This window comes from Phyllostomus hastatus, unplaced genomic scaffold (assembly GCF_019186645.2).
Source record: "Phyllostomus hastatus isolate PE091 unplaced genomic scaffold, TTU_PhHast_1.1 phas_contig_40, whole genome shotgun sequence".
Lineage (NCBI taxonomy): Eukaryota > Metazoa > Chordata > Mammalia > Chiroptera > Phyllostomidae > Phyllostomus > Phyllostomus hastatus.
In genome coordinates this window covers 18,748,090-18,775,513 of record NW_025333872.1, presented here as the reverse complement: position 1 = coordinate 18,775,513, position 27,424 = coordinate 18,748,090, and the positions used below count along the sequence as shown (strand labels likewise).

At 40.2% G+C, this 27,424-nt stretch overlaps 1 protein-coding gene across 2 annotated transcripts in view; it reads left to right on the top strand.

Annotated features, from left to right (window-relative positions):
- DST (dystonin) overlaps positions 1-27,424 on the top strand; it is a 435,502-nt gene that overhangs the window by 40,186 nt on the left and 367,892 nt on the right. For both annotated transcript variants that reach the window (XM_045843503.1, XM_045843510.1), the window contains exon 3: positions 11,610-11,810. In XM_045843503.1, coding sequence (XP_045699459.1) covers positions 11,610-11,810 — 201 coding nt within the window. The remainder of the gene's footprint in view (positions 1-11,609; positions 11,811-27,424) is intronic.

The window sequence follows — 27,424 nt, the reverse complement described above, 5'->3', positions numbered from 1 at the left end:
GAAACTGAAGCAGGAGGTAGGAAGGGTGAAGGCTTGAATCCTGTTGTACCAAAAGCAGCAGAGTTGATGAATTTGTGCAAACCTTTTGCTTGGTAATGACAGTCCAAATATAAAAAAAATCAGGGAATAAGCATAATTATTATTAGAAAAATAGTGCAAATGCGTCCTTTGGTAGTAACATCTATGTGTTTGATGAAACAGCATAACAGATGTTGTTTGATCTGCCTGTGAAACCACAAGCAGATGGAGTAGACATGGCTGCCAGAATGAAATCAGACTGACCTTGTGTTTCACAGCTCAGGTTGTTGATGGAGACTACAGATTAGGAGGCCATAACATCGAGTTAAAATTACTTTTTACTTTGTGAGAGAAGGAGTGTGCTCAAGGCCCTGCAGGACCCAGGAGAGCAGGGGTTGGCAAAGGTTTTCTGTACAGAGCCGTCTGTTGAAGATTTTTGACTTTGTCGGCCATATGAGCTATGTCGCACCTACTCAACACTGCTTTTGTAACAGAAATAGCCACAGACCATTTGTACATGACTGGGCATGGCTGCATTCCATTAAAACTTTATAAAATAGATAGTGGGTCACTGAACAGCTGCTGCAATTTTGAGAAAGAAGAGCAAAGTAGGAGGGATCACAATACCTGATACCAAAATGCACTACAAGGCCACTATAATCAAAACAGCCTGGTACTGGCATAAAAACCGGCAAATAGACCAATGGAACAGAATAGAGAGCCTAGAAATAAACCTAAGTCTCTATGGTCAATTAATATTTGACAAAAGGGACAGCAACATAAAATGGAGTAAAAATAGCCTCTTTAACAAATGGTGTTGGGACAGCTGGACAGCTATGTGCAAAAAAATTAAACTCGAGCACCAGCTTACACCATACACAAAAATAAATTCAAGGTGGATAAAAGATTTAAATATAAGCTGTGACACCATTAAAGTCCTAGAGGGAAACATAGAGGAAAATCTCAGATATTTCACACAGCAACATTTTTACTGATATGTCCCCTAGAGCAAGGGACATAAAGAATAGAATAAACAAATGGGATCTCATCAAAATAAAAAGCTGCTGCATGGCTAAAGAAAGCAGTATTAAAACGAAAAGAGAACCAACCATATGGGAAAACATATTTGCCAATGATACCTCAGACAAGGGCTTAATCTCCAAAATGTATAAGGAACTCACATGACTCCATACTAAGAAGACAAGCATCCCAATTAAAAAATGGGCAAAGGACTTAAACAGACACTTCTCCAAGGAGGACATACAGAGGATCCAGAGACACATGAAAAGATGCTCAGTATCGCTAGCTATCAGAAAGATGTAAATTAAAATCACAATGAGATACCACTTTATACCAGTCAGAATGGCCATCATAAACAAAGCAACAAACAATAAGTGTTGGAGAGGTTGTGAAAAAAGGGAACCCTAGTGCACTGTGGGTGGAATTGCAGACTGGTACAACCACTATGGAAAACAGTATGGAATTTTCTCAGAAAACTAAAAATGGATCTGCCTTTTGACCCAGCAATTCCACTGCTAGAATTATATCTTAAGAACCCTGAAACACCAATCCAAAAGAACCTGTGCACCCCAATGTTCAAAGCAGCACAATTTACAATAGCTAGATGCTGGAAGCAATCTAGATGCTCATCAGTAAATGAATGGATCAAAAAACTATGGTACTTTTACACAATGGAATACTACACAGCAGAAAGAAAGAAGGAGCTCCTACCTTGCGACTGCATGGATGGAGCTGGAGAGCATTATGCTAAGTGAAATAAGCCAGGCAGTGAAAGACAAATACCATATGACCTCACCTTTAACAGGAACCTAATCAACAAAACAAACAAACAAGCAAAATATAACCAAAGACACTGAAATAGAGAACAGGCTGACAGTGACCAGAGGGGAGAGCAGAGGGAATTTCAGGGGAAAGGGGAAGGGTTTGCAGGAACAAGTATAAAGGACACATCAACAAAAACAAGGGGTGTGTGGAAACAGGAGGGAGGTGGGGAGGGCTGGGGGTGGGCTGGAATGTGAGTAAAAGGCAGAAAACTGTACTTGAACAATTAAAAAAAATGGATAGTGAGTCAGCTTTGGCCTGAGGGCCATAGTTCGCTGACCCCGTAATAGAGAGCATATGTCAGGTTGCCTGGGTTTCAATCCTGGGGTAGATACTCTTAGGCAAATTTTTAAGTATCTTTTTTTTAATCTGTAAAATGGGCATTAAAATAGTATTTACCTCCTAGGAATAATACAAGAAATGACTAGATGATGCATGGCCCAAAGGAAGTCCTTGGTAATTAGAAATTATTATTATTATTTACACAACTGTAAAGAGTTAGTGAGAGTTAAATATAGTTCACCAGTTGAAAAATGATGAAAAGTATTAGATCAGTGAGGCTAAAATTAGGTTTGGCTTTGTAATAAGATGTGTAAATGGAACTCATTTTGTCATAGTTTTGTCTGAGGCCCCAAGTATTGTCGTTGATGAGGATCATGTGGCCAGAGAAGAGCTAGACCCCTGTGGGAAACTGGCAAAGGAAGTGGTTGTAAAATTGGTTTTTCCTCTACCTCTGTAGCCACGTCTGCTGTTGCTCACCATTATTTGTGTTCCTTTCTTCTGAACACATGGCCTACCTGTGTTTCTGAGCTTCTCTTGCAGTTAGGTGGTCGCCATGTAACTGAGTTCCAGTTAATGAAATGTAAGGAGAGGTGATATGTGCTATTTGCGGGCCTGGCCCATTGAAACTGTCCACACAATCTTGGCTCTTTTCCCATAAACTAGCAGAGTGGAGAGGACACTGAGGACTTCACGAACCACAGGGAGAAGATGCTTGGTGCCCTACATGACTGCATGGAACAGAGCATTTACTGTTGCTGATCCATGGTGACTGTGCCGGGATGGGGATGCACACTTGCTGTGTACAGATCCTGGGATTTTGTTGCTGCTTGCTACAGCAGTTAGCCTACCCTGACATTTAATCGCCATCACCAGCTTTAGGCTATGTCCATAACGGCTGAGGATCCAGTTATGAGAGGTGAGAGTAATGCTGTTCAATAGGACTTTCTGTGATAATGGAAATGTTTTATCTGCATCATCTACTACAATAACCACTAGTCACATGTAGTATTGAGTACTTGGAATGTGGCTAGTAGGTCTGTAGAACTGAATTTCTAGTCTAGTTTTAATGAATTAAAATTTAAATGCAAATTGTCATATGTGGCTATTGGCTACCCTATTGGACAGCTCAGGTTTAGAGACGGGAAAATCTCCTAGTCTCGCTCCAAGTCCTCTTAAGTCTTAGAACAACTTTAAGGAAACCACTAGGAAAGCTTGGCTCATACCCTCAGAGTCTGTGTGCGAAGGCTGGGGCCAGATCATGTTATAATTGCAAAAGACCAGAGACGACGTCTGACTGCTGTTCTGATGGTTGAGTAAACAGAGGTGGCTGCACTGGGGACAGCTTGCTGCCCCAGAATGTGTGGGGGCAAAGTATGCATGAGTAATTCTTATGGGTCTCTTGGGAGAAAGAACCTGGACTCATTGTAGACTCTGTCCAAGAAGAAACCAGGAGGAGTGATATGACCTCATTGGAATGGTATTGTTTGGTGACTGGAAGTGGCTAGAAAACTTTTCAGCTAAGAAAAACCAGAAAAATTATAGGATCTACCCCAAATTTTACTGTTGGGAGAAAACTGACCTTTTTTGTGGGTTTGAAGGAATGCCAAGAGAAAGAATATATAGTTTTCTGAGTGTACCCTATGATCCTTGCTTAGGTTAATCTAACAGTTATAATTAAAAAGTGTTTCAAGCTCCTCAAAGGAGAAGACACTATATCTCAAGTAGTTTCAAACTCCAAGTCCTTTTTTATTTTTTTCCTCATTCCACCATGGAAACCATATGTTCTGTCTTAAGCTTATTTGGATGCAGAATCAGAGACCTACTATATTTAAGGGCACGTTGTAAGTCTATATGTGTTATTTAATGGACTTTGAGAAAAAGGTTCACACTAGGATCTGGCTTGAGAGTTGGTTGTAGATTTAAGGCCTCTGTGCTGCAGCGAAATACCAAAGGTAGGAGTCAGATTTACTCCACTAGCTGCTGCTTTTTTTTGCTATCAACCTTTCTTCATCCCTCACCATGGTTCCTATACTCTATTATCCTCAGTCTTCATCAGGCCTCTACATCTTGTTACCCCATTTGGTCTGCAGACCAGCAACACTGGGATCCCCTAGAAGCTTGTTAGAAATTCAGAATCTGCATTTTAATAAGAATTCTAGGCTCTGCATATATATTTGGGTCTACTCTGACATTTTTTTCAGTTTCAACTTCTGTGCCAGTGGCCCAGGCTCTCAGTATTTCTCTATGGAACTCTCAAGGTATAGACTCTGACCAGGTAACCGTGACCTGGTGGTGTTGAAGGTGGGGGTGTTGAAGGTAGAGGTGTTGAAGGTAGGCGTGTTGAAGGTGGGGGTATTATTGTATAAAACATGCACCCCAAGGCAGCAGGGACTGTGTGCGGTGGGGAGAAGGATGTCTAAAAGAGAATGATGGACAGCAGTAAGAGACTGAAAAAGATTTCTATTTATAAAACTACATTTAAGTTGTAATTCATTTGCAACTTGAAGACATCAAGACTCTGTCAGTTAGATTTTCAGATCAGCAGAAACTACTGACCAGTTTATATAATGTCAGTCAGTATAAAAGAAATACTACATTAGTAGCCTGTGAAACCTGGTCTAATGTAAGTATGTATATACTTCCTTATATTGGCGGCAATAATGGCACCAGAATGTCACTGCCAATTGGACCTTGGTTCAGCAACCTCAGTTTTTTACTTCTAGCTAAAGAGTATTCAGAGGTAAGACTCAAACTATAAAAGAACATTTATTTAGAAAGTCAGAGGTAGGAAAAGTGAGCCAGATGGGCGTGGCCTCAGGAAACAAGTTACAAAGGCAACAGAGGGGCCCTTGGAGCTTAGGAGAGAGAGTGGTAAAGGTAACATACCCAGGGATGGGCTGGGGGGGAAAGAGGAAAGGTGTGGGCATGCTTCTGGGAGGGAGAGCCTCACTGGATCCTCCATCTTGAGGGTATTTATCTTGAGGTCTCAGAGGAGGATCACAACAGAATATTCATCAGCTTTCCAGGTGTGTCCTCTCAGGATCATAGTCTCTGCTGATTGGCTGGCACCAAGACAGGGGGCATCAGTCCATGCAGCTGGTCCTGAGGTCAGCAATGGCATCCCTTGTCTGGTTTTGCTGCTTTTCTGGTCCAAGAGCTGAACAGAAACTGAGACCTAGCTGTGATCCCAAGGGGTTAATACTCAAGGGAATGGTCTTTCAAGGGCCCTAAGTGGGAGTCACATGAGACCACTCTTCTGCCGTATGCCTACTTCAAGGAGTTAATATATGACTAGGGACATAACAGGGGAAGAAAGGTCAAGGAAGTGTCTGAACCACATGACCAGTGATGTGAAAGGTCAGAGGTCCAAACCACAAGACCAGGAATGTGCTAGGAATGTGCTAAGATCACCCTGGGGCAAGGTCTTTGTTTTCCCATTTCACCCTTTGTGAGGCACCGGGGCTTTCTGTCCTGGTGACCTTCCATGCCTGGCCCATCATCCTTGCTCTGCTCATGCTGTCTACTGCCTACCATAGTTAGACTTTGCAAATATGCAAAATGGGAACCAGTGATCTTTACCAAAGAATGATTATTAATTAGAAAATAAGACTTTAAAAATAATATTTTGCCTCATTATTTTGTATGTCAGAGAATACATCCTCTCTGAAAATCTAGAAGGTAGTTCTAGAATCTAGATGTTCTTATCCAGCTGACAGAGTGGCTTCCATGCCCATTCTTTTGATGTAGGATTATTAAACCACAAGGGACAAAGTTGGTTTAAACCTGAGGGTTTTGCTGCACACAGCACAATGGAGAATAACATTATTATTGTTACCACGAACCACTTGGGGTTCTGCTACCTGCTGCCCATAAATTACTTTCCAGCAATCTGGCCAGAACCCTGTGTTACGTTATAATCAAAATCACTCACTAACCACTTGATAAGAGGCAGGGACTGGTATTAGAGTAAGGATTCTCATACTGTAGTTTGGGGATGGCAGCATCAGCAGCACAGAACTCCTTAGAAATGCAAGTTCTTAGCCCCATCCTGTGGTACCTGCGTACAACTCAGGGAGGGTCCCTGAGGGAGGGGCCCAGCAATCTGTGTTTTCATTGGCCTTGCTGGTGGCTCTGATGGTTGATAAAGTTGTGAACCACTGATTAGAGTAGTGCATACTCCTAAAGCAAATATATACTTCATCTTTTAACAAAATGGAAATATATTTGTTGCTCATTTAAAGGTAAAAGTAGGTGAACAGGTCAGCAGAATGGCCTCCTCTATGCAGTTATTCAAGGACTCAGACTGATGAAAGGTACTGCCATCTTTAATATATGACTTTCAAGTTTGGTCTCAAGGTCATCCTAGCCAGAAGAAAGGAGCATGAAGAGGTGGCTATGGAAAGTGTTTATGGGCTAGGAGCAGAAATGGCATCGTTATTTATGTCCACGCTCCATTGGCTAGAACTCAGTCACATGGACCTGCAAGGGAAGCTAGGAACTGTAGTTGAGCTTGTGCCCAAGAAAAAGGCATACAAGGATTTTAGTGAGCAGCTGTCAGTCTCTTGTTATAAATTCTTTATGGAAGTTTCTAAGATTTTCTGTATTCTGGACCTGTTTTATGCCATTAACCTTATTGACAGTCTGGTAAAACTCATGGACTCATTCTCAGGATGTTTCAAAATGTGTAAAATAATAGCCCTGGTCAGGTTGCTCAGTTGGTTGCAGCGTCCTGCAATGTGCCAAGATTGTGGGTTGGATTCTTGGTCATGGCACATGTAAGAATCAACCAACGAATGCACAAATGAGTGGAATAACAAGGTGATATTTCTCTCTCTCTTTCTCTCTTCCCCTTCCTCTCTCTAAAATTAGTAAATAAAAAAAATGAGTTCTCAAAAATAAAATAAAATGTATAAAGTAATAAAGTTATAAAGGAAGGCAATTGTATTGAAATATAATTATGAATTACTAACAATGAATTAAGTTTTAGTGAAATATTATTAAAAGTATTTTTTGACAGAGCAATATATGTACTACTTTATCAATATATTAAATAGGAAGATCTAATGGCAGGTTTACTAATTACATACTGTGATTTCAAAGTAACAGTGAGTATAAATGATATTTCAAAATATCTGCAGCAACTATAACTTAATATTTAAACATTTGTGATTTCTTTTGGTGGCAAAAGTCATAGGTACTGCTAATAATACCAGGTTTATGGCCTATGTTCATGATTGAGTAATAACGTTAAATAAATGGGTTGTGAAAATAAAGACACAATTTTTCCTGTTGAAGTTCATTGACTGCACTCAAAAGGTTATGATAAAATAGGGTAGCCTTAAAAATGGCCAGAAGTCCACTACCAAGAGACTTCCAAGTGTCCATCACCTATTGGTTCAAGGGTATCCAGGCAAGATCAAAGACATTAGAGAGAAATTGATTTTATACTCACTCCATCAGATCTGGTTAACACTTGTAAGAGCTTATAGCACCACCTACTGTTTTAAAATAGAATTTCCTGCTGTTAAAAGTGGCTTAGGATAAGCAAGTGTGATAGATAAACCAGGACCTATAATTCTATGCAGTGGTTTAGAAACACGAGAAAGGTGACTGCCTGTTGATGACTTCAAGTTGTTTATAGTGTTTTTGGTCATAGCTTTGAATTGCTGGCTTTAAAAGCCAGGAAGTGAAATAGTAATAATTGTGATAATTTATTAACTGCTATGCTTGTAACCTATATACTGTTCTGAGTACCGAATGTGGATTATCTCATTTAAACACCATCATAACTCTTCAAGAGAGGTATTATGTGCACTTGACAAATGAAGAAATTGAGAAGTAACTAGGCCAAGATCGCACACTGAGTAATGGGAGCGGTAGCTTTCAAGCCCAGATAGTTTGACTCCCTGGAGAGTGTGGCTTGGGACTCTCTGGAGCAAAGAACTGTCTCCTAGTGACCAGCGGTGTCTGGTGTCTTGGCAGTACCTCCATGTGTCTGTCAGCAAGGCACACCTGCAGAGATCCGTTTTCCTTGTCACATCTGACTAATAATGCGCTTTGCTTTTAAGAATGTCTTTTTAAAATTTTTTTATTTTTTATTTTAATTGTTGTTCGCATACAGTTTTCTGCCTTTTACTCCCATCTCAGCCCACCCCTCAGTCCTCCCCACTACCCTCCTATTTCCACCCTCCCTTGTTATTCTCCATGAGTCCTTTATACTTGTTCCTGCAAACCCTTCCCCTTTTCCACTGAAATTCCCTCCCCTCTCCTCTGATCACTGTCAGCCTGTTCTCTATTTCAGTGTCTTTGACTATATTTTGCTTGTTTGTTTGTTTTGTTGCTTAGGTTCCTGTTAAAGGTGATATCATATAGTATTCACACAAATCATATACATAATAGTCATAGACAACACTTACATAACATTATGTGCCAGGTGCTCTTCTGGGTACTTTACATAGATTAGTTCATTTATTTTTTCTCAACATCGCTATGAAATAGGTACTAGTTTGAAACCTGTTTTCCAGACAAGAAAACAGTTAAGTGACTATCCAAGATCACACAGTGAAGTGACAGAGGCAGTATTTGAACCCAGATAGCCTGGCTGAAGTCTGTGTATTATATACTGCAGAGCTTATAAAAAGTTATTTAAAAATAGTACAAGTGTATTTGAGTATGAGAGAAATCACAGAGGCCTACGTGGTGGTAGTCGGATCTTGAAAAATGAATCTGGAGTGGAAATGACTGAAGTTTAAGAAAGACTGATTTAAAACTGTTTCTAATTTTTATTATAAGTAATGTTTGAGTATCTTCTTAGAGATCCTTGGAAGAATTTCTTTAAGAGTAGATACATGGATGTGGATTTACTGGGTTATTGCTCTCCAGAATGGCTGTACCAACATCTTTTCTTTTCTTTTTTCTCTTGTCAGTTTAAGGGAGTTTTATGTAGTTTTTTACTGTTTCAAAAATGTGTGGGCCACTGAGGACTATTGGTAATAATACAAGTTAAGCAAACCTTGGTTGCTTATTATTTATAAGAGCATAAAAGAAAGGGAATCTGGCCCTAGCTGGTGTGGCTCAGTGGATTGAGTGCTGGCCTGCAAACCAAAGAGTGGCCAGTTTGATTTCCAGTCAGAGCACATGCCTGTGTTGGAGGCTAGGTTCCCAGTAGGGGGCGCACAAGAGACAACCACACATTGATATTTCTTTCCCTATCTCCCTCCCTTCCTTTCTCTCTTAAAATAAATAAATACAATCTTTAGAAAAAAGAAAAAAATATGCATTTTTGTCAAAGACATCCACTCAACTCGCCTCACTATGACAGAAGCTAGTATATTATCAAATATTTTATTAATTCTACCAGCACACGGGTTTCTGAAGTAGAGAGGGCAAGGGATGTGAAAGTTAGTGCCACCTAGTGGCTATACTATACTTTGGCTCCTAGAGATTCTGTCTTCAAAGTGCTGAAAATTAGCAGAAGAGCTTGTCAAAAAATCAGATTCTTGGCCTTATCCCTAGTGACTCTAATTCAGAAGGAAGAAGAGTAAGGGGAGTGGGGAGGAGAGGGATGGGAGCAGAGAGAAATAGGGTAGTGGGAGTACTGTCCAGGAACTAGCATATTTAAAAGCAGCCCATGTGGTGGTTGGTTCTTAACCATTTGGTTCTAACTCTGCCCTAGAACATAGTTTAGCAATTGGCCCACCTCTCTCTTCTCCTTAATCTTCTTCACTGGCAGCTGCTATAGTAGCTTGTGGATTATGTGGGAGCTATGAGGATCTTCTGGGACTACTTTGGGTTGAAGGGGGTCCAGCTGAGCTTGCACGCAGAGGAAGGAAGGGAACAGGCTATGTGTTTGGGGATGAGAAGAAATCACCTAAACTGTGACCACATCCATTAGCATTTCCTCCCTATTTATTTCTGTTGACCTCAGTGCTACTTTTGACTCTCGGCCATACCCTACCTTCTTCATATCCTTCAGCCTGGTATTCAGGGTCTCCCTAAGAAGACTCCAGACTTTCTGCCATATTCCTCGGCAAGAATCCCTTGTGCACATTCATCTTTCAGTATCCCCCAGAATCATGCTCAGGCCTTTTGTCATACTGCTTCTTCCCTGAGATTCTTAGTCTCCATTCTTTGTGCTTTCACTGCAATCTTTAAGTGTTTATACATCTTTTAAAATTCAGAAGACCCACAACCTCTGAAAAGCCCTCCTTCGAGCATTAACACCTCATCCTTTCTACTTTCCCACCATACTTTGTGTGTACCTTATACTAGCATCCTGGCACATCACCAAATAATGTTTCTTATTGCTACATAAATATTCCATCTATCCATCCATCCATCCATCCATCCATCATTTTACTTATTCATTTATTTCTTATGCTGTTTCCCTGGCCTGGAATATAAATTCTATTCATTCTTCAAGTGCCATCCACTCCAAAATGAAGCCACATATAGACTATTCTCAGCTTCATTTATTGATTTCTTCTCTGAGATCTGCTAGCATTGATAGTCCTCAGCTGCCTGCTCTAACCCTTGATTACACCTTTTGGTGTGTTCATGAACTTCGTGTTAGACATGTTTTCCTGCTCTTCAGTAAATTGTAGCTGCATAGGACAGAAACTATTTTATGTAATTCTTTGGTATTTTCCAGAATCATTTGCACATTCCCAAGTGCATTTTAGGGCTCAGTTGGACTTTTTTTCCATTGTTGAGTAAGTTGTGCTTGTACTCACCTAACTCTAAAAGCAAAGAAAAATGAACATTTTATTGAGCATCTGATATTTGGCAGATGCTGTGCTTAGAATTTTACATATAATAACTTACCTAAAACCTAAAAACCCTTTGAATAGAATGCTATCTGTTTCTTGGATTAGAAAAGTTAGACTCGTAAATGCTTAAAAAATGTGTAGCTATAATGAACCAGATCATCATGTGGCCCAGGGCTCATCTGACCCCAAAGCCCATGCACTTCATGCCACTGATTTCCTGCCCTCTAGTTTTAGAGCTTCATCTTCTGGTATTTCATAATGATACTGTGCATTTCTGAGTTCTTCCTTTAAAGAGTCTGCTCTCCAGAAGGTAGAGTGGCTCTTCACCCTGGAGTAATTCTCAGTCCAACTCCCTGTGCCCTGCTTCGTGCCTAAGTGGAAACACCCTTCTTCACATGTAGTCTGATTTCTATATAAAGAAATAAAGCAATGTGCTCCCCCTTTTTCTGGACTGGCTTTATGGGTTTGAAACATTTCTTAATGTGGAATAACTCTGGGCCCTAAAACACTGAGGTGCCTTAGAGAACACTGTGGACGAGTGTCGCTGGCATGTCGAGCCTCCTTCTCTGTCTCACTTTGGGAATGTAAGTGATCTCATTGAGTTTGGTGGCTCTGGGAGCTCTTTGCATAAGGAGCCCCAGAGAACTTCCAAACAAACTGAGGACTAATCGGGATTTGTCTGGCTGTTTTCTGCCACAGGGATTCAGAGCGAGCCCCCGGCACATTAGAAGACGCGCTGCAGCGGCTGCGGCTGCCCGTCTGGAAGAAGCCAAGCCTGTGGTGGAGGTTCACCATCAGAGTGAGCAAGAGAGTTCAGTGAGGAAACGAAGAATCAAAAAGAACAGCCGAGTCCAGCCAGAATTCTATCACTCTGTTCAAGGTGCTCCGACCAGAAGAACTGTAAGTAGAGAATTGTCTTTCCTAACAATATTAAATAAATACACTGTCATATGGTGTGGTTATTCTCTTAGTTTTAAAAAACAATCAGATTAACTTTAAATAATTAGATTTTCCTCCTCTCACCCCAACAAGTGACGGTGTGCTCACATGCTTTCCAGCAAGGAATGTGGTTGCGCAGGTTTCACTGGGGTGCTGGGGCAGTCAGTCACTGTTAGACATTGATTTAAAAACTGGTGAATTCATTCTGGCCAAGTGGCTCAGTTGGTTAGAGTGTCGTCCCACACACCGAAAAGTTGTGGGTTTGGTCACCAGTCAGGGCACATACCTAGGTTGCAAGTTCAATCCTGGTCTGGGCATGTATGGGAAGCAACTGATTGACATTTCTCTTTCACGTTGATGTCTCTCTTTTTCTCTCCCCCACCCTCCCCTCTCTGAAATCAATAAAAACATATCCTCAGGTGAGGGTGGAAAAAAAAACTGGCGCCATTCTGAGCTGAATTCTGAGCTCCATTAGAGCCAGGGTCTATGCTAGAGTCTAGACTGATGGCAGGGGCCAGCAAGCTGAGGTGTGGCAGTGGCAGAGTCAGAATTGGTGCAGAGGGGTGACAACAAAGCTAGTGTCAGGATGGGAGAAGCATGGAGGGGAAGGTGAGCCTGGAATCTGGGGTGGTAGCTGAACCCCTCCAGGGGCTTTTGGGTCAGTGAGGCTGGTCTGCCCTCTGCAGCCAGCCGCCAGCCAGGGTGACTCTCTTCTCAGTTGTGGCTTTAATATTGTTTCATGGCCTAAGTGTTGCTCTTTTCTCTAACCAGGCACCCTTGTGTCTCTGTGGGCACAGTGCTATCTTCACTGGAAATTCAGGGCTCAGCTGAAAGCTGGCCTCCACCTCTTGCTTACCTCCTGAGCACATTGTTCTATGTGCTCTGATTCTGTTTTCTTTTCTTTTTTTTTCGGTTGGGGTCTTTACACAGACACTTTGTACCAACACTGTGACTGAGGATTTGGGCTTCCACAATGACCCTTTAAAGCTTTTAAAAAACTGTTTCATGATTGTGATAATTTTGCATTGCTTTAGCATTAAAAAAGGTTGCCTACAGTTCGCTCCTCTACTGCAGGGACCCTGTTTTTATTCTTCCTCATGCCAGCCCAGCAGAACCATCAAGATTTGACTGGATAATAAGTCTTTGTAAATCACTACAACAGAACTTCCTTTCTGTGGGAGTAAATGTGTGGCAGGCACATGTGGAGATTGATAGAAAGTCGGGAGAATGTCTGACTCAGTGACTGGGCCAGTCACAACGGCAAGAAAAAGTCTGGAGCAACTTTAATCAGTTGTAGAGTAGGTACATGCAGGGGTGGGCAAAAGTAGGTTTACAGTTGTGAGTACACAAAACAGTTCGCGCTTGTATCATTATTTATTAATTGGTGTATTTTTATGCAAACAATTATAAACCAACTTCTGCCCACACCTGTGTTTAGAGATGTGTCTTCTTTTCATGATTTAATACAACAAAAGCTAAATTGAATCTGGTATCTATATGGAGCAATATGAAATAGTAGGAAAATTTACTCCTTTAACAAACTTTTTGGTACAGGAAATAAGGGGTGCACATATATTAATACCTAGTAGTTATTAAGGGCTTACTGTGTAAAAGGAGTCATTCTATTTGACTCACTTGACAACCCTATGAGGTAGATGTTGTTATTCCCATTTTATGGATAATGAAACTGGTGCCCAGAGAGGGTATATAACTTGCCTAAGTTTACTTAGTTGTTTGGGAGCAGAGTCTAGGATTTGGATCTAGGCAGCTTGCCTCTAGAGCTCCAGAACCTACCTTCTGTTAGTACCTGGTCTCTAGGAAATCACAGTTGAGTAAATGGACAGACATGTAAACAAGTAAACATAGTACATGTCTGTGTTATGAAAATGCTACTGTAGAATTATGCACAAGGCACTATGGAAGCTTCTTAGAGGGCCAGAAGTATTTATTGAGAAGCAGACCCCAGAGGTGAGTCCTGAAGGCACGGAGTTTATCAGGTAGAAAGTATAGGTCTGTATCTCTGTTGAGAGGAACGTGTACAAGAGCACAGAGGCATGAAAGGGAATGGCATACTCAGGGGACAGCTCGAGGTGGTGCTAGCTCAGTCAGACAGGGCCCTGGTCATTAAGGGTTTGTATATTATGCTAAATAGTTAGGTTTACCTTTTGTGATGGGGATCTATTAAAGGCAGGGAATAGGCATGCTGATTGGGTCTGTTGCTCAGAATCTCGCTAATTCTTTGCTTCTTCTAATCTTTCCATATGGATCAGAATGCAGAAGTGAATCTCATCAAAGTTTAGAAACTCTCAGCCACCATCATTATCTCATGAGCGTAACTGCCTTAGGTAATACTCAGTGTATTCCTTATGCCTCTGTGACTTTGAACTTGCTGTCTACTTTGTCCTTGAATACCAGTCCTCACTCTTTGTTTTCCTGGTGAATTTCATTTCACCTCTTAAGACTGGCTCATGATCAATGACTGTTTAGAAAAATCTTTTCTGATCCTTCCTTTTTGTTTTGATCCTTGGCACTTTGTGGAGATCTCCGACACAACAGATATTCCAGTGAAAAGGGCAGGCTGTGTAGAAAGACAGACATAGCTTAAAATCCTGCTCTGCATGTCTGGCAGGAAATAGTTGGCACACTAAGAGAGTTTAACTGAAGATAGTTTGATAAAAGGACTATTTACAGAGGTATGGGCAGGACTTGGGTGCTTCACCAACCCTGCAGTAGAACCTGCCTGCCACTTCTGCCCTGAGGACAGTGTTCTCACTGATCCTGGTGGAAAGAGCTGGAGCTCTGGAAGAGCCTTCCCCAGGAGTTGTGGCTGAGAAGTACAGCCACGGCCTGAACCCGGGGAGTCAGGAAGAGACCAAGATGGTAAATGAACTGCGGGTGCTTTCAGTTCACCCAACGTAACTGGAGGCCAGAGGGCAGATGAGCTTGGGTGACACGGATTATAGAGTCAGCACCCTGAAGACAGAGTGAGGCAGAGATGGGTGGAGACTGAGACAGCACAGGGCCAGTGAAGAATAAAAAATATGCATGGTAACCTTTGCAACTCCTTGAGACTCAGCTTTCTTGTTGTAAAGGGATAATAACAGTAGCTACCCCATTGAGTTGTGAGGATGAACTGAGCTGACACATGGAGACAGAAGGCACAGTGGCCTGCTTAGGTTAAACTCTCAGTAAGTGGTAATTCCTTCCTATCCTTTCCTCCCCTAGACCTTGACTTCTTTGGGGAGCCATATCATGTTGTCTAGAAAATCTCATCTGGATGCATTTTACTGAGTGAATGAATGATTGATATTTATACATGACATAAACTTATATGCTGTATAGATATTCAGAGAATGGAGAGGGTTTTTTTTTTTTTTACACACCCTTCTCTAGTAGGATGGTCAGGGAATAACTACTTCATGGAAAAGATGGGACTGAGTTGGGCTTTAAAATCTGGGTAGAGATTAGCTAGGCAGTAGATGTTAGGTCTGGGAAGCAGAGTAAGCAAGAGTACCAAGAACTGTTTGGCTAGATGTGGGGATTTATACAAGGGAAGTGCAAGACCGAGCTGTAAAAAGAGATTGGGGCCAAAATGCGTTCCAGACAACAGGTGCATTTAAGCTTTATTTCCTGTGCTTCGTGGAGCCCCTGGAAGAGGTGAGCGGCATGATGGAAGCATGGCTATAGGAAGATGGGACATGAGCAGGGTGAGTCAGAGGGGAGCGAGACAGGGCCAGGTTAGCAGCTATTGTAGAATGTAGGTGTGCAGTGACTGGGACTTGGACTTGAGTGTAGCCCATGACATGAGGTTCTCTGCTGGCATACTCCATTTTCCTGATCTCCCGGGGGTCATTTTGGAGGCTGGAAATTGCCTGCAATTGGTGGTCAGGAGGCTGTTGGCTCCTTGACTGTCATGATTCCTGCTCAACCTTCTGGAACTTTATGGCCTCTGCAGACATTTTCCTTGTTTTCATTTCAAGAGGCCTTGTGTCCTCTTCTGGACTTAGTCAGGTGTCGTAGGTCATGCCCGTTAGAGCCACTCTATTCCACATGGGCCAGAAACCTGAGCTTTTTTCTAACTAGCCCATTTGGAGAAAATCAGTGTTACCACACGTTGCCCTGAAGGCAGCTCTTGCCTGTGGTGACTCAGGTTATCTGAATGACTTCATGTGAAAAACCCAGGCATTTCCAGGGCAATCTGATGAAGAAACAGGCCCTTGAGGGAGAAAGACTAAAACAGGATGCAGCTGCAAAAGAGATGAATCAGAAAAGGTGGCAGTGCAGTGTCAGCCGCTTGCAGGAGGAACTGTCCTCTTGTGAGGGGGCCACATGCCATGTGAAAGGTGTTATACTCCAGCATCTTCGCTACTCTGACCCATTTACCTATTCTGAATTCATAAGTTATACTCAAATATGTCTGTAAAAATTTGTAATGGACACCATTAATATAAACTTAATAATATACATGCTTTTTATTTCACTCCTTTGGAATGTTCCTAAGGATGGGTTAGCTAAAAATTTATCCTGATTTTCTCTTAGGAAATACATTTGTCTTGGGATTTATGCTATACATGAAGACACTGAAACACTTAGGACTTTTCTACCACCTTAAAGCAGAAAAGATAATTAGATCCAGATCTCCATTTGTTCTTTAGTATTTTGACATGACAAAGAATGTTTTTTTTTGTGCCTAAATCCTAGTGTTTTTAAACATCATCATCATCATCATCATCATCATCATCATCATCACCATCATCATATTCAGAGCTCTCCAGTATCACATGCTTACTCTGTTGGCAACACAAGGACATTGTTCTTTGTGTGCTTCCCTGTTTTGTTTTTTTTTCCATTTAATCTTCCCAGCAACTTGCTGCGGTAGGTGCTCACTTTTCAGAGGAGGAAACTCATCAAGGTCACACAGCTGGTAGATGATGGAACTGAGATTTTAACCCAAGCACTCCGGTGGGAGCACTTTGAGAAGAGAGAAATTCAAACCATCACAATTCTGATGCTAGATGTTTATCCTCATCAACCCGCCTCAAGTATTTTAATTGCTTTGAGTCTCAGTTTTCCTACCTGCACAGATGGTAGATATAGATGAGATCTTTGTGTCTTTCAACTATTACATCATTCAAAACCTATTTCTAAATGGTACTGAAAACCATAGATAAACCCCAAACCTTTGTGCCATGCATTTTATTGATCCTCTCTTTTTGTGGCAGAGCACTTAGGAAGCAGTGAGAGTCTTTCTCCGCCTGTATTGCCCACTCATGTGACCTGTTAATGTGTAACAACTCTCAGGCCCAAGAGAAATTTCTGTTTGGTATCAGGGATGGAGTGATAAATAAAAATTTTAGAGTAGTTGAAAATAATCATGTACACTGCCTCTATTCCTGTTACATTTTACTGATTCCAGTTTTTTGCACACTGCGACAGCGTCATGTACATTTTCTCATGTCTTAGAATCTCACACTTTCTCATGGAGGTGACAGAATAGCTGATGGAAGTTGCTAGCACTCCCACATCATTGCCCAAGCTGTAGCTTGCTCCCTGCACTGGCAACATCTTGGCCCATGAACTTCTGTCTTTTTGCCCTGGGGCTCCAACCATAAGTAAATGAATTATTGAGCCTGATAATTTTGACTTAGGAGTTGGAGGAAAAGACAGACTTTGCACAGATGGTTGATGGCCCCACTCTCTGCAACAGTGAGCACTGAGGAAGAAGCAGGTTTCAGTTTGACAAATCTATTAGATATCCTAGTGTCTGGATTTCATGGAAGACATAAGCCTGGACTGTGGGTCATTTATACATTGATATTATCAAATCCATGACACTGGTTGGGATGACCCAGGAAGGGAATATTGATAGAAAAGAGTAGAGAACCGGACCTCGGATTCTCCAGCATTAAGAAGCTGGAAGGAGGACTGAGGTTCCCATATAACTTCCATTTCTTTTCTCAGCAAGACAGCCACCTTCAGCAGAGATGGGTCCAGGCCTCTTGACTTTCACTAAGGATATTCACCTTAGGCCAGGAAAAGGCAGCTCAGGTAGAAACTAGAGAAAATAGCACAAAAGGATTTTCTAACATACTGATCACTGTTCTCTTTCCTACTCTCTCTGCTCCTAAACCACTTCCTTGACCTCACCCTTCTTTCCCTTCTCTTTTTGGATTTCGTTTTTGAGTTTGGGGGAAATTTTCCACTTTTCCGATTGCAGCTTTGGTCATTGTAGGCTGCAAGATATCTTGGGACATTGCACAGTTTTTATTTTTTTAAATTAGTATTAAAAGGATTTTAGGTCATTTTTGTTGTTGGAAGCCTGCTGCAGTATAGAACAGACTAACTACATGTCTTTGGTCTTGTTGAAATACAGAAGGATGTTTCTCTGTTCCTTTCCTGCTGATATAATTAAAAGGTATTCCCTTTTTCTTTCCTTTTCAAATATGTAGAACCAGGTAGCTTTATTTGAAAACCCCAGGACCCTTCCCTTTTAGTGGAAGGCTTGACTCTACAGCCCATACCTTACTATGGCTTAGTTAATCAACAAATACAAAGCTTCTAAAGGAAAGTTTTGTTTCCTTTTCCTTTTTGGAATTCTAGAGCATAAATTGAATTAATAAATAAAGTCAAATCTCTTTTGTTAACTTCCTCAAAAGGATTTTATTGCACTATGTTCATTCAACATACTGAGTCTTTGCTACACTTTGCTATGCCTCCCTTACGAAATCTTACCAAATATTTCATTTATTAAAAATTTGCCATCAGTAGATATACAGGAGCATGCAAGGTAGGTGGGTCATATTAAATGAACCATGCTAACAGAGAGTTTAGTTTCTTAAACAGTTCATGAAACAAGATTAATTTGGTAAAGGGATTCATATGCTGTGCTTGGAGAAATATAAGTGCATCTTTCTAACTCCTGTTCCTCTTCAAGGTCAGCGTTTTGACTGCTTGTCATTCTTTTTGTCTATCTTGTACTCAGGGTTCCCCCTTAAATTCTTTAAGCTCCAAGCAAAGGATACTTAAATGAAGCTTTTAGGTAGCCACTGATAATTCATGGACAACTGAGAAGCAAAGAACTGATAAGAAAGCCCCTTCGAAGTGGTCTAGTTCATTGCTTCACCTCTAACAAGAACAGTCTTTAAATTGTTGTAGAGGATGGGTATAAATTCCTTTATTTTAAAGGACACAGGCATAGTGTCCTTGGAATTCTGGTTGAATTTTAATAGCTGTCTTTGCCTCAGATGACTCCTTGATCTTTGCCCTAAATCCCATGAGTTACAATTTAAGATCATTTCCTGTTGTATTTTCTGTGAAGAGGGTAAAGTTTAGCCCATCTGCTAGTGTGTTCCCATCAGTCCTTATGAAATCAAAATGTTAAAGTTTGAGGGAACCTTAGAGTTTATCTGATTCAACATTCTCCTGCTGCTAGGTTCTTTGTTATTTGAGTACTTTTAGTTACTAAATCTTTTATTGTTAGATAGTTCTAACTGGTTGCAAGTTAATTGTACTTGAGAATGGAAAAGCTCTTTTTCATGCTCATGGTTCCATTTCTCTGGGAATTTTCTCCTACATCTAATTTTCAATTTTTCCAAATATCACCTTTGCTGCACTCTCCTAAGCCATCTCCTAGAGAATGGCAGGGATCTGTCTGATTTCTCAATAGTGCCTCTTTTGTCCTTATAAGATGATGCATGTGGTTCAAGAAAATCAAAGTGGACCTTTGAAGTTAAGTAGTACTTCATATTTTTAAAAGCATGCTCATATTCATTATCTCACTTAATCTGCACAACCACTTGTGCATTGGGTAGAGTATATATTATTTACCCAATTTGACAAAACTGCATCTCAGAGAGTAGCAGACTGACCTAAGGTCCTAAGTTTAGGTGGAGGCAGATGGCCATCACCCTTGCAATCTGTTCAGGAGAGCTCCAATTCACTAACACTTGGGGAATTGGGTGAGAGATTTCAGGGACAAGAATTTAGATTCCAGCAGCCTGGAAAAATTATTTGTTTTTCTCAATCTGACTCATTCCCAGGGAGTAGCTACAGGTCTTCAAGAGCCCGCTCACAGCCTGTGTTATCTGTGCTGGCCCCTGGCATCCCAGGGTGTTGGCAAGTCCATGCTGCAGCCCCCACATGTCCTGCTCAATTATCCAATGTAAAGTGGGTTATCAAGTGTGAGGCTGGGGAATATCACTGCTTTAGCACTACTGACCACCGTCCCCCCAACTATGAACTGATTACATCACTAAGATGGATGCAGATCAGATACCTCATTTGATCTGGTGTTAAAATTAGATTTAAATAATCTTGTGCACCATTACTAGGAGTATAAAATCATACAGCTGCTATGAAAAACAGTATGGCACTTCCTAAAAAATTAAAAATAGATTTACCATAAGATTTAGTAATTGTACTTGTGGATGTATACTCAAAGGAACAAAAAAGCAGGGTCTCAGAGAGATATTTGTACACCCATTTTCATAATAGCATTACTCATACTAGCTAACAAGTAGAAGAACCCAGTGTCCATTGACAGATGAATGAATAACCAAAATGGGATATGTACATATGAAACAGTATTATTCAGCCTTAAAAAGGAAGGCAATTCTGACATGTGCTACAGTATGGACAGACCTTGAGGACATTATACTAAGTGAAATAAGCCAGCTACAAAAATGAGAATACTGTATAGTTCTACTTCTGGGATGTGCCTAGAGCCACAGAATCATAGAAACAGTACTTGAATGGCAGCAACCAGGGACTAACCGGAGGAGGGGATGGGGAATTGATGAATATAGAATTTCAGTTTTGCCAGATGAAGAGAGTTCTGGAGACTGGTGGCACAATGGTGTGAGTACAGTTAGTACTACTGAGCTGTACATTTAAAAAAGGTTAAGATGGTGGTTTTTATGTTTTGTACATTTTACCAAAATGAAAAAGAAATTGAGTTTAAACAGCCACTGCTGGGGAATCATTTCTTACAGAAACAAACTGAGGCTGAGTCTTTGGTTGGGTTTTTTAAGCAGAGCCTGAGAGGGGGCATGCTTGTGAAAGTGGTTCCTTGAGAGAGTGCTGTCAGGAGGAGGATAAAGGAAGCAGGATAGGGGAGGGAGCAAAGCTGGTAAGCAAGGACGCAAGCTTGGATGGAGACTAGCTTTAGCCTGGCCATGCACTGGGCTCTGGTACACGAATTACACTATAGAGTTAGTCTCAACTTGAAGCAAGACTTTTGTCCTCCACCTCAGTTGGTTGTTGGCCATGGGCTACTGAGGTGGGGTGTGCGAAGCTCCATTTAACCACTGAAGTTCTTTGAAGAAGGTGCAGCTGGGAGCCATAAGCAGTCAGCAGTACAGCAGCTGGGAGCACACTGGCTGGGTTGGGGGGACACGGTCAGAGCACCCACAGCAGCCTTCACAGACTTCTTGCAGAAATGGTGGGTGCTAAATCTGGCACAAGAAATGTAGACGAACCCAGCACATCTTTTCAGACCAGAGAGAAGGAAGCATCAGAGATTTCTGTGGTCCTGTCAGAAGGGTCAGCAGTAAACTTGGAGAAGCTCCTACTGCCCAATCAATAAGAGAAGAGTGATTGCAGTGGGTTGAAACCTATCAGTCTATTTAAAATCCATGACTTCCTGATATTTAAGAAAAAACACCTTATTGGTGACCTTAGCAAAATGCTACATGAACCAACTCATGTTTTTGAACAGTGGTAAAGGGAAAGAATCAAGCACTATCCTGTCTTTGCTGTAAGAATTTTTCTATCCCATAATCACATAATTGCTGAGAAAGATGGAATGATGGAATCAGAGTGCCACCATTTTGCACACCCCAATGAAGTAATGAACCTATATGGTGACCATCAGTCACTGCTGTCTCCTGTGAGACAGGCAACCACATATTACGTGCCGCCTGATGAAAACACATAATGACACGAGGTAGTCTTGCAAAAACATGGAGCCTCCATCAGATCAAACTGCTAGTTGTAATTACAGGTTTATACAGAACACAGAGGACAGAGGAGTATGTTAAATGATATGCTAAAGGTATAGTTAGCAAAATCTGGACTGTGGGAAACTTTGGAGCAAACATTCCAATTTCTTCAAATAAACTGTAAGAAAAAAAAGCAAGAGAAGTAATCTATAAATTAAAAGGTTTAAGAGACCCACCAACCATATGTAATGTGTAGGCCTTTTTTGGATGAACAAACCAAGGGTAAAGAAATAATTCTTGAGAAAATTGGGGACTGACTAGATATTTGATGATATTAAGAATTTATATTAATGTTTTAGATTGGTGATGGTATTGTGATTTTGTTCAAAGTAGTCTTTATCTTTTAGAGATATGTATTAAAATACTAGGGGATTTCAGGGGAATTTCAGGGGAAAAGGGGAAGGGTTTATAGGAAGAAGTATAAAGGACACATGGATAAAAGTAGGGGAGGGTGGAAATGGGAGGGAGGATGGGAGGGCTGGATGGGTGGGTTGGGATGGGAGTAAAAGATAGAAAATTATACTGCAACAACAATTAAAATAAAAAATATAAAAAATAAAATAAAATACTTGGTAATGAAATAATGTTATATCCCTGGGATTTGCTTAAAAACAGTCTAGTGGGGTGGAAGAGGAAATGTGGGTAGGAAGTTAGTCCAAACAACACAGACAAGAACTGGGTAATTTTCAAAGCTGGGTGATGGATGAATGGTAGTTCTATTGTTGTAAAGGCTTGAAATTGTCCATAATGAAAGTTTTAAAACATTTTAGAAATCTTTATTTGAAATTTACATACTCAACACTTTGCTCTATCAAGTCCCTCTTTTGGCTTTTGTGTTTCTCCTTTCTTTCAACAAAGGACTATTTGCTTATTTGTCAGCTTTCTACTTAGAACACTTTATAATACCATGTCAGTGAATGGTGTAAAATGCACTTATTTAAAATTTAAACAAATAATGTAAAATAGACAAGGAACTATACAGGCATTTTCTTCCACTTTAATATCTAAAAGCTGATTTTTTTGTTCTTTGTAGATTTATTGATATGAAAATAGAATTATTATTGAAACAAAACTGACCGAAAAGGTAACATGCTATCACATTGCTTAATATTGTCTCAGTTGATGCCTAGCCTTACACAGTTTTCATAGTAAGAAGAATTCTTATATCCAGCAGTACTTTTCCCCAGCACATTACACTTATATCTTCTCACAGAGCTCGTGAAATTTTGATGATGTCTGAAATGCAAGCCACTGAATAGTTGTCTAATCGATTTGAGCTAATCTTTATTATTGGCATCATATTCCATTATGTGTCTCTCAACTCAGGAGACAGTTTTCCAGAGGTAAGATTGTTGGCTTTTATTTTGCTGCTCATACATCTGCTTTTCTGTTGCTAAATAGAGAGGTGAGATGGTGATTTACACATTTCTACCTCTGTTTAAAGCTTATTTAAGAAAACTTGAGACGATCATTAGTTAAGGTGCTTTGAATTTATCTGTGAATTTTATTTATATATTAGCCCTGTTAGAAATGGGCATCAGTAATTGAGAACAAATTATAATTTTTAGCTGCTTTGCCAAATGGAAAAAAAAATTACTCCGTTTGTCTTCACTAAAATTGGATAACTAGGCATGGATCTTTAAAAGCAATGGGGTCCTTATAGAATATGTGCTCTCATAGTACTAATTTTTATAACTTGCAGCTGTAGAAAAGTAATTATTTTAAAATAGCTAGCATAAGTGTTGAAAATGAGCTCCTCTTTTTTAGCTGTCAGAGTAACCATTTTCCTTGAACTGTGATTATAATCAGTTTTGACATATTACCTTCAGCAAAAGGCTGAGAAGCTCCTTATGCATTCTAAGAAGGTTAAACATGGTCAAGCATAAAACTTTTTTTCAAGAGTTCAGAATGGCAAAAATTATACATTCAGCTTGAACATATACTTTAAAGTGGAGTTCCGTGTGCTCATTCAGCTCTTGTGGAGTTAAACACAAGAGATGACTGAAAAGTCATCAGCCAAGCCCTGGCCAGGTGGTGCAGTTGGCTGGAGCGTCATAATGTACACCAAACAGTTGTGGGTTTGATCCCTGGTTAGGGTGCATCCAGGAGACAACTGATGGATATTTCTCTCTTACACTGATGTTTCTCTCTCTTTCTCTCCCTTTCCCTCTCTCTGAAATCAATAAACATATTGTTGGTTGAGGATTAAAAAAATGTCATTGTCCAAAGTCCTTGGCATATTTTTCCATTCTTTTGTTTGGTGGTGTTTGTGAGGTGTTTTGTTTTTGTTTTTTTGTCTCTGTGAAACATAAGATTAACCTCCCATTTAAAAACGTGTGAATTAGAGTTAGTCAGACTTGATTCCTTCCACTGATGACAAATTATAGAAATTTATGATTTTTGCCAGTAAAGAAAAACCACTTGCATTAAATATCTGATTATTGATCTGCTTTTGAGTTGTGTTATTGTCTGTTTTTAGGCATGAGTGTCTGTGTATGGTCGGAGAGTTTTAGAACTCTGTGGTCTACTTCTAAAAACATAAATGGTTCCTTTTTAAATATAAAAATAGACTGTTGGTCTAAATGTGGGAAGTGAAGTGGGAAGCTGAGTCAGTTAGATGTCAGGCATTGTCTGATTCTTTTAGCAATTACTTAGTATATGCTTTATATTCTTAGCTATTTTCAGTGGTTCTTTTTATTTCCCTATGTACATATGACTTTGAGGAAGAGAGTATTTTATATTGTTAGGCACTGTAGAAATGTTACATTAGTTAATATTTTAAAATATCTTTTATACTAAATATGGAGCTAAATGAGTTGAAAAACAAAACAGCACTGCTTTCTCAGAAATATACTAAATTGTTTTCCTAAAGTCATTTCTTCATTGTAGTTCTGTTTCTTGTTCTGATTTTAGTAATGAGAAGAATTATGTGACCTTACAAGAAAGAGATTGTGCTTTGTGTTCTAAACCTTAGCCCTGGGGAATTGTGGGATTTCAATAAATTTTTAATAAGAAATCTCTGGTCTCCTTTTTTCTGAATAGTTATTGCTTAGCCATCATGTAGGAAAGGAAATTTGTAAGTTGAGAAATCAAAGTGTGGAGGAATGGAGAAAAGAAAAATTATAAGCTCAGTTGCTGTGGCAAATCTCCAAATTAGATTGTATATTATGTCTCCAGAAGTACCTTTCTTGATACTCTTTTGAGTGTTATCTATTCATCATGGGAACAGAAATTAAAAGGCTTTTATATCGTATGATACAAGACCACCCAGGTTATTAATGGGCTAGGCCGAGCTTAAGTTTGCTTGAGCTAGGACTTAAACCTTTCAGCAAACACAAACAGTACAATGGAGTGGCTAAGACAGTCTATTCTGGAGTCATTCTGCTTTGTGAGTGTAAATTAGGTCTTTAGCACTTAACAAGTTCAGTGCCTTTGGCACGGTGAGTTATTCAGCATCACTATGGCTCAGATTCTTCAACTGTAGAGTATGGATCATAACTTTATAATGCTATTGTGAAGATTCACCTTTTGGTAGTGCTCAAAACAGTACTTGGCACAGAGTGAGTGGTATGTCTGTTTATTACTATTATTACTTAGCAACCTGTGCATGGGATAGGATTCTAGATGTACTGAAATTATGGAGGGGAATAACATAAGGCCTCTGATCTTAGGGGTTTTATAGTCTTGTAGAAGTGGACAGACAGAGGGTTACCATGTAGGGTGAGAGAGGGTGTTGTAAGAGAATATTAGAGAGTCACTTATCTCAAAATAAGAAGTTCAGAGGGGGCTTCTTGGAAGAAGTGGTTGCAGAATTGAATATTGAAGGACTACTGAAGAAAAAGGGCTCTCCTTCAGGAGGGCCCTGAAGGATCATGAATAAGGGAAGCCTGGGGTGAGAATTTCAGGTTAGAAAGATTAGTGTGGTTTCAGTGTAGCAACGGGATTGGAAGAGTACAGGGTTAGAGCCAGGGAGACTACTGCTTGGTCAAGTGAGAAATACTTAGGGCCTGAATTAAGATAGTAATAATAGGTGAAAAGGGAGGAATTGATTTAAGATCTATAAAGAATTAGAATATATATAATTTGGTAATGAATAATATGTGGGGTGAGGAAAAAGGAGAAATCGTATATATTTATTTATATGTATTTTTAATTTTTTGTTTCCAACTTTATTTAATGGGTAGATCCTAGAGTCTTTCATTAAAATGGGAATAAAGCAAAATGAGAGGGATGGGATGTGGTGCAGGGGACAGGGAGGATATGTTGGATTTTGTATGTGCTGATTTTGAAGTGCCTATGAGACATCTCAGGAGTGATGTTTAGAAAGCAGTTGAAGCAGATGACAGCTAGTGGGGTGGGAGGTTAGGTGGTGGGGGGATTGAACAAAAAAGAAGAAGGACTCATGGACGTGGACAACGGTGTGGTGATTGCTGGGGGTAAGAGGGTATAAAGAAACTAAATGGTAATGGAAAAAATACAACATAGATTTAAAAAATACAAAAAAAGAGAGAAAACAGTGGAATAAGAATAAAAAGGAATATGTAATTCATAGGAAGAGACAAAGTTGACAAGATGGATTTGGTAGTCTTCAGCACATAGAAAGTTGCCAAAGCTATGAGAGTGAATGAAACTAGTCAGGGAAAACCTATAGAATGAGAGAGGAAGTTGAGATCCCAGATAAGATGCTGAAATTCTGGATAATAATGTGTGAGGGTTACATGGTAGGAGAGAAAGCCATTGGAACAGAACAAATAGAAGAAGTATTCAGAGAGGAAAACTAGGGGAGAATGGTGTCATAGAAGCAAGAGAAGAGGAATTCCAGGAAAGGGGTGGTAATGATATAAAATATTGCCAAGAAGTCAGAAAAGGTGAAGACAGAATTTGTGCTCTGAATTTTAAGCAACAAAAAGGAAATTAGTGTATTTGGGAAGAGGAAAAGTTAGACATATAATGTTGGGTGGAAACCAGATTTCAGTGGGTTAAAGGGTACACAGGATTTTTGATTTCAAGATGGCAAGTAAAAACCTTTCAATTTATGACTTTTCTGACAAAATTACCTCAAAACAAGAAGGGGAACAAGAAACTGAAAGACAAAGTCAATCTTTGAGGAAAGTGAAAGAAAGTGTAAACTTGAACCACAGTACTTGAAGATGGAAGCAAATGGAGAAAGGTAAATGACTTAGGCAAAAGAGGAAAGGTTTACAGAGACTCTAACCAGTGCCCTTCCCAGCACACCAGATATGGTCAGAATAGGCATCACCAAGCTGTATTGTGGGCAGAAATGAGGTGAGGACCGCAAATATTAGAAATTGTTTAAAAATCTTCCTAGGGAGCATTTTAACCAGGCTCCCCCTTCATTACTCAGTCAGAAAACTTCTTCCTTACTCCCAAAAATATGGTTTCTGAAGAAACAGAATCAGAGAGACTATGGACTTAGGAGTAACAGGCATTGAGGAATGCAGAAATGAGGTGTGGGGATGGGTGAATTTGGTAAGTCTGGTAAGACTTCTATACCCTACCCTGGCTGATGTGGCTTAGTGAACTGAGTGTTGGCCTGTGAACCAAAGGGTCACTGGT